At 41.5% G+C, this 13,068-nt stretch overlaps 1 protein-coding gene across 1 annotated transcript in view; it reads left to right on the top strand.

The window, feature by feature from the left end:
• The window catches only part of LOC126482056 (carboxypeptidase B-like), a 139,546-nt gene that overhangs the window by 76,380 nt on the left and 50,098 nt on the right, over positions 1-13,068 (top strand). The window contains exon 5 of the mRNA XM_050106032.1: positions 8,554-8,711. Within this exon, the coding sequence (XP_049961989.1) occupies positions 8,554-8,711 (158 nt within the window). The remainder of the gene's footprint in view (positions 1-8,553; positions 8,712-13,068) is intronic.

Raw genomic sequence — 13,068 nt, 5'->3', positions numbered from 1 at the left:
ATTCTGCTAACAGTCATTGGATCTAGACCAACGCGAGCAGCAATGTAGCGATACGATAAACCGCAATCGCGATAGGCTACAATCCGACCTTTACCAAAGTCGGAAACGTGATGGTACGCATTTCTCCTCCTTACACGAGGCATCACAACAATGTTTCACCAGGCAACGCCGGTCAACTGCTGTTTGTGTATGAGAAATCGGTTGGAAACTTTCCTCATGTCAGCACGTTGTAGGTGTCGCTACCGGCGCCAACCTTGTGTGAATGCTCTGAAAATCTAATCGTTTGCATATGACAGTATCTTCTTCCTGTCGGTTAAATTTCGCGTCTGTAGCACGTCATCTTCGTGGTGTAGCAATTTTAATGACCAGTAGTGTAGGTCCCCGGTTAACATAACTTCCAGGGATAATGAAGAAGGATAAATGTATCAGTATTAGGTAAGGGGCCCCTAACCTATCCCAATGATCCTACCAGGGGAAGGGAGACTACAGTTTAACATGGAATCTGAACCACGTGTCGTTCCTGATATATCTTCACATCATTGAGACGTGAAGGCAACGCAAAAGTCAGACTGGAAAATTCCGCGATCTTACTGTCTCCAGGATCGCACCTTAGCACTAGACCATCAACACCAGCACCTTGAGTGATCAAACTACATCACTGAAAATATTGCGTCGTTTCGTAGCTTCCCTGGAATACAGCTCTTCAACAGTTTTCGCGCCATTTTTTCACTAAGTTCTGCAAAGCAGACTTTGCTGAATATTTTGCTGAAACACTTCCAGCACCAACTCATGAGCAACCACACAACCGGTGGACGAGCGTGTCAGAACTACCAACAGACACTGTAACGTCCCTTTAGAAAAATTTATGAATGATTGTGCTGGTAAATCCCCTATGTTATTTGATTTTCAAACAGCTGTGCAAAACTGAACGCACTCAGACATTTCTCTCTTTACTTATTCTGATCATCACTAAACTGACACACAATATTTTTAGCGCAACGCAATCTGACTTTTAATAATCCCTAGAAAAGAATGGCCCTGACTAACAATAACCTATACCTTTCATGAATCACTTACCTCACAAAAATATTCATTATTCGAACTACTGCAATACAGCGAGCGCCAATACTGCCAGATAAATAAAAGATTCTAACTACTGAAGTTACCAACTACTGACAGGCATAGTTAGCAAATGATATATATATATATATATATATATATATACCAGTCCTGACATCCACTCTTACAAATTTACTCTCTCTGATGGATACACGTCCAGATCGTCCTCTCTCAAAACTCTGCCATCTCTCTTCCCACATCCACCACTGCTGGCGGCTCACCTCCAACTGCGCAACGCTACGCGCTGTTAACAGCCAACTACCCAACACTACGATAGCAAATTCCAAGAATGCAAACCAGCCACAGACTGCACACAGCGCAGCCAGTGATTTTCATACAGAGCGCTACGTGGCGTTACCAATATAAAAATGTAAACACCCTACTTACAACACGTTTACTTGTGCAGCAAGGTGTTTGCTTGAGAGTGTGGGGAGAATTGGGTGCTGTATGGAGATGTGTAAGGGCTACCCAGCGTAACTTCTACAGCCTAGTCGAAACAACCATGGCAACACGTGCGACCGCCCACATTTTCGTCCATCTATCTGGTTTTCTTTAGACTGACCCTTACATATCATAAAAATAGGATCAACTACAAACAGAAATGTAACAATCAGTTATTTTTGGTTTTTCGGTCTTAAGCTTACTGGAGTTTAATTAAAGAGAATTTCACATGAAATGCGTTTCGCTAGTATTTATAAAGCATCGTCCGTGATTATTTTGAAGATTGGATACATACGTGTGTACATTTTTCGTTGTTTTAGATTCAAAATGGCGTTCTGTTAACATAGTTGGAGTGCAAACCGCTTGCGGTGTTTCTTTCCATATTTTCTAAACCACTAGTTCTTCCTTCCTTCCTGCAGTGGTTGATGCCGAAAGACTTCGTTTCACATATACACTTGGCAGTTTTTGCCATTCTGTAGTATTTCGTGGGCTGCATTTGTGTTATTTACTCTTCATCTTGCTTTTGCAAATTGAGCTGAAGTTATATGTGACTCTGAACAGTGTTACTGTATTTACGTCTGTTCGTTTGTTTTCGTGTAGGCCGTGAGCGTTGCCAACCTGTGAAACTAAGTCTAATTTTTTAATTTTTTTTTAAATTTGTGCATGCGAGGGGGAGGGAGGAAGAGAGGGATTGGAAGGTGAGGGAGGGTGAACGTGTTTGATGCGTGCGTGCAAGCGCGCGCGCGTGACTTAGTGGTAATTAGTGAAAATATCTTGTATGTTTGGCAGAGGTGTGTGCGGTGATTGGGGAGAGGGTAACTGCGAATTCAGGTTCGATTATTTTTTATGGGGATGGGCGTGGATGGTGATTAGAGGACACAACCTGGAATGAGACGGTAGTGGTAAATGGAGCCTGTGGTTGTATGTGTGTATTTAATTTTATATTAAGTGGTCAACAGTTTAAAGAGTGTGTGGTTTTCCAGATTGATCTGATCATGTATGAGTTGTTTCTTTTCTGTTATGGTTTTTTGAATGTGGCAGTTTTCTTGTGAGGTGAGGAGATGTTTTTTGTTGTTGTTTATTCATATAGTTTCAACGTGTGTCTCTTTGGTGATATTTTATGTTGGTGGTTGGTGTAAGTGTTCTGCAAAAGCTCAATGATTTGTCCCATATTTCCATGTTCTTACATGTTCTTTATACCTGGTGTCAAAAATCCTTCTGGTTTGACCTACATGTCTTCCATCCCAAGTATTGAATTTTATGTGGTATATTCCTGATTTCAGGTATACAACGGTTTTCCCGTTGTTTTTGGGAAGCATTTTTGAATTGTTGGTTTGGTCGGCTATTTTTGTGCCTTGGTTTTTTGAAAATTGTATATTCTATGAATATTTCTGATTGTATGTCATTGTGTACCATCTTTTGTTTAATGTTTCTTTCTGACTTTGTGTCGTTCCTGTTCTTGCATTTTTGTGTGTTTGCTTGTTTGGAATTCTCTCCTTATCTTGGTGACAGCTGAGTGTTTGTTCTTTTCTGTTTCTTGATTTTATTGTTCAGCTTTGTTACTAAGTTTTCTTTGTATCCATTGTTTGTGACTATTTATGTTATGGCATTCATTTTTTTTGGTAATTGTCTGTATCTAATGGTACTGTGTTTAGTCTGTGGAGCACGTATCTAGGTGCTGCTTGCTGTTGAGAGTTTGGGTGTTGTGATGTCTCATATATAACTGTGTCTGTTGTTATCAGTTTTGGCATATGCGAAACGTGTGTTGATTGTTTTGGATCTTTATGGCGATTTCCAAGAAATTTAACTGCCTATTCTGCTCTTTCTATATTGTAAAATGTATCCTATCTGGAATAAAATTTATGTCTGTGTGTAACTGGTCAATTTTATTGCTCGGTTCTTCTGTCAGCCACAAGAAGTCATCCGTATATCTAATCCAGTATAGGTATTTGGGAGAATTTTGTTAATATAACCTGTTCTACATAATTCATAAATATGTTTGCTGTGGTTTTGGACACCGGGGATATCACTGGTAACCTCTCACTTTGTAAATGTAATTCCATATTGAACTGACTATTTATTTGACGTATGCACATGGAAGTGTGCTATGTCTCTTAAGATTTTGTTCTATATTATTTATTGCTTTAGTTAATGCTATATTGGAATAGATATTTTCAACATCAAATTACATTGAGGTGGTTGTGTCTGGAACATGTATGTCTTTTATGTAATGTATCAATTGTGTGGTGTTTTCTTATAGCTCTGTCCTCTTGTAATTTGTAGTTTTCTGATAAGATTTTCAACATATATCTTGCAAGTGGGTAATTGGGAGCGTTTATATAATTATTCACATAGATATAGACTCTGAGAAGGAGGTCTTTTTTGTGTAGCTTTGGTTGGCATTTCAGGGAAGGTGTCTACAGCTATTTCCTTTTTTTTCTAGTGTACGAGTATGTTCAATGTTTTTTGGAGTGTTTCTCAACTTCGTTTGTGATCTGTTTGTTGGAGCTGATTTTAATTTCGTAATTTTATTTTTTGTGATGAACTCTTGTGTCTTATTGATGCATTGTTTTTTGTCCATGAGAACCACTGAGCTTCCTTTATCTGTCCTAGTGATGTTAGTGTTGTGTTGCACTAGTTTATTTTTAAGTTTTGTCAGTGTTATGGAGTCTGTATTGTTTTTTTTTCCTGTGTTTTCTTTCATCTGTGTTGTTATGTTTTTGATATCATTGCTGACTAGCTCTCTCGTCAGACCAGTATTTACCTCATTTCTTTCGTTTCTGTTTTCCTGTGTGAGAATCCTTTCTGATTCAACTATGAGGTTTTCGATGTATTTTTGATCTATTTGTCTGTTTACATCATATTTCAGACATTTTTCGAGAAGTTTTATTTCTTTTTTATTCAAAGCAATATCACCGAGGTTGATCAACCTTGGATGGAAGTGATATTTTTCGTTACATTTGATGTAATTTGTGGATGCCTCGGGTGTTTGTTTAGCTTTTAAATTTGCAATCTTTCTTCTGTGAGTTTTTTCGTTTTTTCTATCACAGTATATGTTCGGTTTTCAACCTTACTAACAAGATGGGAGATTAAGATATGCATTATACAGCTCCCAATTTGGGGTGTGCTTTTTGTCATAGAGAGACTTGATTTCGCTGTTTAGGAAAATTTTTTGAACTATTTGTTTCGTTTTCTGTGCACTGGCAGCACTGTTTTTAATCTGTACATTAATGTATTTAGGTATAATATTATTTGACCTACAAATATTGCTAAACTATCTTGGACAGTTTTATGCAGGTTGAGGTACATTATTTGAAACTTCATACAGAGGCCACTTGAAAATGTCTGACAAGGCGTCCATAATATGTTTGTTTGCGTGGCCATCTTCCGCAGCAGCTGTTAAAATAAGTTATTAGTGGTTTTTCCGTCTTAAGCTTACTGCAATTTAATTAAAGTGAATTTTTACACATGACGCGTTTCGCTTTTATATAAAAAGCATCTTCCATGGTTATTCCTCAAACTGGATACGTATGTTTTTAGATTTTTGATTGTATTTAGATTAAAAACAGCCTTCTGTTTATAACGTTGGAGTGCAAATTAAATAACTCAAATGGAGTGCAAGAAATACTGCAGAATGGCAAAAACTGCCAAGTGTAGTTGTGAAACCCGCTGCTAACACGGAGGGAAGAAGCAGTTGTTTGGAGAATATGTAAAGAAACGCCGTAAGTAATAAATTTATGCTCCAACTTTATAAACAGAAAACCGTTTTTTATCTAAAACAACCACAAATGTCAAACATATGCATTCAATTTGCAAAATAACCACGGAAGATGCTTTATAAAGAAAAGCGAAATTCGTCTGGTATAAAATTCTCTTTAATGAAACTGTAGTAAGCTTAAGACGGAAATGCCTGTAATAACTGATTTTAACAGCTGCTGCGAAAGATGACCATGCAAACAAACATGGAAATGTAACAATTTTTATGCTACAAGTAAAAATGGAATTTAAACGACGATCATCAAGTATTATGGACATTGGTCGGCAATTTCGTGGGTAATTTCGTGATAGTAGTAAGATGATTAGAAGAGGTCAGCTAGCTCAACATTATCTGACAACAATAATGTCCCAAGAGACTAAAAGCCAAAGTGGTGTGTTGAACCTTCAGTAGGTATGGTACCTGCGGGTTAAGAAATAAATATCACGAAATTAGCTGCACCGCGGAATATCTTCCTTTACCGTACATGAGTAAACTGACTGAAAACAAGGCGAAGTGATTTTCTCACACAATAATGTCTGCGGAAAACAAAATTAACTATACTCTTGATAAAAGTTATAGACATGCGTATTGTATTAATAAACTTCTAACTGTCTGAAAACGGATTATTTGCCTCTGCAAAAGTGGTAATCCTGTCGTTCACTAAAGGATACAATACAACGGCTGACTTTATACCATCAGTTTTCAATCTTCATTCTCCGCTAAACAACTGCTGGTTGCGGTCAGCATGTCCCTTATTCTATGACCATTGTTCCGCGCCCCCCTTGAGACGTGGTACTGCGTGGCGGCTCCGCACGTTCTTCACTTGTAAAAAATTTCCACAAATTGAATAATAGAAAGCTTTCCTTGCCACCTGCCGCCCTTCGCCCGTCACTCAGCAAACGTTTGAAATTCATTATCGTGGCTTTACAGCTGTGATTCTATCGATCAGGTCGCCTACGAGATACTCGTATTAAGCCTCAACTCCTTTTTGTAAACAATATGGACAAAAGACAAGGGTCGTTCTGTAAGAAATGCAACACTTTTTTTCTGAAAGCTGGTTGGTTTTATTCAGGATTCCAGTACACCATATCATTCCCTACTCTTTTGAATACAAGACCCTATTTTTCAACATAATCCCCATTCAATGCGACGGCATTGCGCCACCATACTGGGAGGGCCTGTCTACCCATATAGTACCACTCTACTGGTCGATGTCAGAGCCAACTTCTTGCTGCATCGGTTACTCCCCATCATCCACGTACTGCTTCCCGCGGCTTGCATCCTTCATTGGCCCAAACAGATGGAACTCGGAGGGTGCGAAACCCGGGCTGTAGGGTGGCTGAGGATGAACCCCCAACGAAGCTTTGTGAGTCCCTCTCTGATGCACAGACTTGTGTGAGACCTTGCGTTGTCATGAACAAGGTCATTTGCATTTTTGTGGCATGGCTGCTAGTAAACCTTTCGGGATGTGAGGTCGTGGCCGAAGAAATTCTGTTCATGACGTTTCGTCGGCAAGACTCGAGAAGCACCTCTGAGGATGTCCAGCGCAGTTCTGGACGAAACGTCAGGAACAGAAAAGTTTTCTGGACCACGACTTCACATCCCAAAAGGTTTACTAGCAGCCATGTCATCCGGTCGTGAAAGCGTTCATTCTATGCTTTCATGGTACGTTCCAACATTGCAAGAGTCACAGCTATATGTGAATGGTAGGGAAGCGGGAGACCCGACAGGTTTGCGCGACATTGTTGCGATTATGAGAGGTGCCTCGCCCAACGATTCACCGTGCTTTTGTTCGCTGCAAGGTCTACGAAGACATCCTGCAAGCGTCTATGATTATCTGCGATGCTCCAGTTTTCCACCGAAAGAAACTCAATGACAGCTCTGAGCTTGGAACGCACCTTCGTTACAGGCTACGCACAGTGCCGCCACCTATCGGAGCTTATGAAACTATTGTGGCTAAAGCGGGAATATTCCACAACGTCCCACATCAAATTCTGCATTTTTCGACCGAAATTGGCCAATGTAACAATGTATTGCATTACTTACTGAATGTCCCTCTTAGAAAAGATAGCTTTCTACATCTACATCTACATACATACTCCGCAATCCACCATACGGTGTGTGGCAGAGGGTACCTCGTACCATAACTAGCATCTTCTCTCCCTGTTCGACTCCCAAAGAGAACGAGGGAAAAATGACTGCCTATTGGCCTCTGTACGAGCCCCAATCTCTCTTATCTTTGTGGTCTATCTGCGGAATATAAGTTGGCGGCAGTAAAATTGCACTGCAGTCAGCCTCAAATGCTGATTTTGTAAATTTCCTCAGTAGCGATTCACGAAAAGAACGCCTCCTTTCCTCTAGAGACTCCCACCCGAGTTCCTGAAGCATTTCCGTAACACTCGCGTGATGATCAAACCTACCAGTAACAAATCGAGGAGCCTGCCTCTGAATTGCTTCTATGTCCTTCCTCAATTCGACCTTATAGGGATCCCAAAAACTCGAGCAGTACTCAAGAATAGGCCGTATTAGTGTTTTATAAGCGGTCTCCTTTACAGATGAACTACATCTTCCCAAAATTCTACCAATGAACCGAAGACGACTATCCATCTTCCCCACAACTGCCATGCTTGTCCCACTTCATATCGCTCTGCAATGTTACGCCCAAATATTTAATCGACGTGACTGTATCAAGCGCTACACTACTAATGGAGTATTCAGACATTACGGGATTCTTTTTCCTATTCATCTGCATTAATTTACATTTATCTATATTTAGAGTTAGCTGCCATTCTTTACACCAATCACAAATCCTGCCCAAGTCATCTTGTATCCTCCTACAGTCACTCAACGACGACAACTTCCCGTACACCACAGCATCCTCAGCTAACAGCCGCACATTGCTATCCACCCTATCCAAAAGATCATTTGTGTAGATAGAAAACAACAGCGCACCTACCACACTTCCCTGGGGCACTCCAGATGATACCCTCACCTCCGATGAACACTCACCATCGAGGACAACGTACTGGGTTCTATTACTTAGGAAGTCTTCGAGCCACTGGCATACTTCGGAACCAATCCCATATGCTGGTACCTTAGTTAGGAGTCTGCAGTGGGGCACCGAGTCAAACGCTTTCCGGAAGTCAAGGAATATGGCAACCGTCTGATACTTGGCTTTGTTACTGGTGAGACCCGATGGGCGGGTGGCTGCAGCCTGTGGTTTTTGGGCGTTTCAGCGATCCACGCGCGCGAGTGGCTGGCGCCGTGCGTGGCCCTGTACACGCTGCAGCAGCTGGTGGAGAACAGCACGGCCTCCGCGTCGCTGCTGCAAGCCGCCGACTGGTACCTGCTGCCCGTGCTCAACCCGGACGGCTACGACTACACCCACAATACCGTGAGTGCCCGCCCCCAGTATCTCTCTTGAGTGACAAAAATGGTGAATCACCCAGAAGACATGGTTGGTGTCTATTTACCTTAACATATGTATACACCATGGGCAGGTAAATAAATGCTTATAGAGTTGCATTACTCTGTGACAGGTAGAATGACCAGCAGAATTTATTAGTGTTGTTAAAAGCCGCCAACTGTTTGTTGTTGTCGTTGTTGTTGTTGTTTTCAGCCAGAAAACTTGTTTGACGCACCTCTCTACGCAGCTCTACACTGTACAAGCCCATTCATCTCAGAATAACCATTGCTCCCTGCATCCTTCTGAGTCTGCTTACTGTGTCCATCTCTTGGTCCTCCTCTTGGTCTTACCTTTCACACTTCCCTCCAATACTGAACTGGTGATCCCTTGATGTCTCAAATGTGCCCTATCAACTGATCCCTTGGTTTAGTCAAGCTGTGTCATAAGTTTCTTTTCTCGCCAAATCTATTCAGGACCTCCACATTAGTTACGTGATCTACCCATTTAATCTCCAGAATTCTTCTGTATCACCATATTTCAAAACCTTCTGTTCTCTCCTTATCTAAACTATTTATCGTCTTTAGTTCACTTCCATACATTGACACTCCAGACAAATACCTTCAGAAAAGACTTCCTAACACTTAAGTCTGTATTCGATTTACCAAATTTCTCTTCTTGAGAAACAATTTTCTTTCCATTGCCAATCTAAATTTTATATCCTCCCTACTTCGGCCATCATCAGTTATTCTGATGACCAAATAGCAAAACTCATCTACTACTGAATACCAAGATGTGCTAAGTCACATTACTGTTAACTGATTTCTGTCACAAAGAAACCACCCAATGGAAATTTAACTGTAGGACTTCAGATCAATCGCTCAGGGAATAAATTTCACCAGACGCCTCCTAGGATTCTTCTCTTACAAGGTAAATGAGGTTAATGAACATGGGAGGTAAAATGACCGGCTGGGGAGCATTTAATGAACTTAGTTCATTTCAGATTGACATGTATTCACAAAATGGAGCATACTTCTCAGCTTAACACGTAATCCTAACAATATGGTCCTGTAAGAAAAAAACTGTTTTTAATAGTGTTAACCATCATTATTCAGCAAGGACTAGGTGAACTAAGCAACTCGACATTGACGCTCATACACAAACATTACCGAGCGAGGTGGCGCAGTGGTTAGACACTGGCCTCGCATTCGGGAGGACGACGGTTCAATCCCGCGTCCTGCCATCGTGATTTAGGTTTTCCGTGATTTCCCTAAATCGCTCCAGGCAAATGCCGGGATGGTTCCTCTGAAAGGGCACGGCCGACTTCCTTCCCTAATCCGATGAGACCGATGACCACGCTGTCTGGTCTCCTTCCCCAAACAACCAACCAACCAACCAACACAAACATTCAAACATTCAAAGAACAACCGAAGGCAGAGTTCTCCATTCCTAGTAAAGGATGACTCATCAAAACTTGCCTGCGGCTCTTATCAAAAGGACGGGCGAACGTTAATCGGGATCATCATGCATGAGGTGAATCGTGACTGGATGAAGAACAAAGTCGGCCCTATGTGACTCTAGTTAAAAGATAGCAACACTATCACTAGTGAGAACCCCATAATGCTTCTGACAAATGACTAAAAATTGTAGAAAGTGCCTAACACGAAAATCTGAACTAACTCTCATCCAAAATCACCTTCCAAGTCCACAAAGAAGTCGTACATCATACTCACCAGAACCCAGCGCAGCGACTGGTACTTTGTTTAAAATCCAGCCTGCTTCGACTCCGGGGACAGAGACAGAAATGAACCTGGAAGAGGAGAATTTATCAGTCGACGCGTTTTTCTATGGTACCAGGCGATTCCTCCAGTTAGAAGACAGAAGACACAACGCCTGGTTTCTTCGCTCAAAATTTTCCCCTGGTTCAACATCACCTGGGCCTCAGTGAAGCAAGTGCTAGGTCGTGCGTTAAGAACATATGCGGAGACAGAGGTTCTGCCAGACTGACGCCCCAAATCAGATTCGAAAAATTAAACTCAACTGCCGTTTCCTGGCCCTGCTACAAAACTGAACCAAGACGGTCCACCTGAATAAAAATCAGTCAGCATGATCTGCCCTCCTGGCATGGTAGAGATATGAGAAAACACAGGCAGAGAAGAGACACGCTAGAGAACTTCATAAAACTGAAAAATTGATATATGAGAAAATACAGATAGGGAAGAGACACGCTGGAGAACTTCATAAAACTGAAAAATGAAAGCTGCCTGCCTTTCGTTATTATTAGTCATGGAAGGTTATATAAGGGATCTGAACAGCGTCAGATGTTGAGTGATACGGATTTGCCACTTACTTATTTAAGACAGAATTACCAGCACCCGACAAAGTTTGAAAAGGGCCTCATTGTGGGTATCTATTTGGATGGCTGGTCGAATCGTGCGATATCAAGATTTGTGTTGCATTCGAATATAGCGATGTTGGATTGCATTGGAATGTCAGGGCAAACATATACTTTGTCAAAACTGCAGCTGACCAAGTCCGATCACAAGAAGCGAGGATCACCATTGCGCACCAAACACACAGTAACCATTTCAGATCTGTACGTGCCACCCTAGAACAAGAAATGAACTGCCTTGAACATCCTATGTCATCCCGGAACATAAGTCGGAGACTAGCAGCAGTCGAACAGCCAGTTGCAGTCCCATGCATAAGCGGCCATTACGGCGACAACACAAATGAGTGCATTTGGAGTTTTGCTGTGGCTGGTAAGTACGGACTTGTGATGAACAGTGCCACATTGTGTTCGTTGGTGAATCGTGATTCTGCACTAACTCGGATGGTGGCGACCTAGAGAAAGGTGCCATTCTTCCTATGTTTACCAGCGGTGTTAATCCCTGCGTCATGCTGTTGGGGGCTGTCAGATATGACTTCAGATAACGGCTTGTAGTGATTGATGGAACTCTGACAACAACAGTGCGTCATTGACATCTTGCATGCTCAGGCATTACCCCGCAAGTCACAGGATCGTGGCGCCATTTTTCGACAGAACAGTGTTCGCCCACAAATGGCTCCTTGATATTGAGGTACTTACGTGGCCAGCAAGACACACTCCTCTGTCCCTAGTAGTACATGAGTTGGACCAGTTCAGACGTCCATCCTAGTGCTCTTATGGAAGATATCACTGATCAGTTACAACAGTTGTGGATTAGGTTTGCTCACGAGAGGATACAACGTCTTTATGACACCCTTCTGAAACGTATACTGAATGCATACAGGTCGAAGGGGGTGCAACGCCATAGTGATAACTGGGCTGATACTGCTAAATTCGTTGTAAACTTGTCTCGATTTTGTAATACTGTAGCAACATCGCATTGTCTCTCAACCCATAAAGATGCTCTTGGTTTACTACTTCTGCATGCTTCACTTTTATTGTCAGACAGTGTTATACAAATCTTGCTGAAAAGAAGTTTATTGTTTACTTCAGTGTATAAAACTCACTATGTTCTTTTTTCAATGTTGTTGTTGTGGTCTTCAGTCCAGAGACTGGTTTGATGCAGCTCTCCATGCTACTCTATCCTGTGCAAGCTTCTTCATCTCCCAGTACCTACTGCAACCTACATCCTCCTGAATCTGATTAGAGTATTCGTCTCTTGGTCTCCCTCTACGATTTTTACCCTCCACGCTGCACTACAATACTAAATTGGTGATCCCTTGATGCCTCAGAACATGCCCTACCAACCTATCCCTTCTTCTTGTCAAGTTGTGCCACAAACTCCTCTTCTCCCCAATTCAATTCAATACCTCCTCATTAGTTATGTGATCTACCCATCTAATCTTCAGCATTCTTCTGTAGCACCACATTTCGAAAGCTTCTATTCTCTTCTTGTCCAAACTATTTATTGTCCAGTTTTCACATCCATACATGGCTACACTCCATACAAATACTTTCAGAAACGACTTCCTGACACTTAAATCTATACTCGATGTTAACAAATTTCTGTTCTTCAGAAACGTTTTCCTTTCCATCACCAATCTACATTTTATATCCTCTCTACTCCGACCATCATCAGTTATTTTGCTCCCCAAATAGCACAACTCCTTTACTACTTAAGTGTCTCATTTCCTCATCTAATTCCCTCAGCATCACCCGACTTAATTCGACTACATTCCATTATCCTCGTTTTGCTTTTGTTGATGTTCATCTTATATCCTCCTTTAAAGACACTCTCCATTCCGTTCAGCTGCTCTTCCAGGTCCTTTAATGTCTCTGACTGAATTACAATGTCATCGGCGAACCTCAAAGTTTTTATTTCTTCTTCATGGATTTTAATTCCTACTCCGAATTTTTCTT

Source organism: Schistocerca serialis, chromosome 5, assembly GCF_023864345.2.
Source record: "Schistocerca serialis cubense isolate TAMUIC-IGC-003099 chromosome 5, iqSchSeri2.2, whole genome shotgun sequence".
Taxonomy (NCBI): domain Eukaryota; kingdom Metazoa; phylum Arthropoda; class Insecta; order Orthoptera; family Acrididae; genus Schistocerca; species Schistocerca serialis.
The sequence above is the reverse complement of the archived record's forward strand: the minus strand, read 5'-3'. Positions and strand labels throughout refer to the sequence as shown.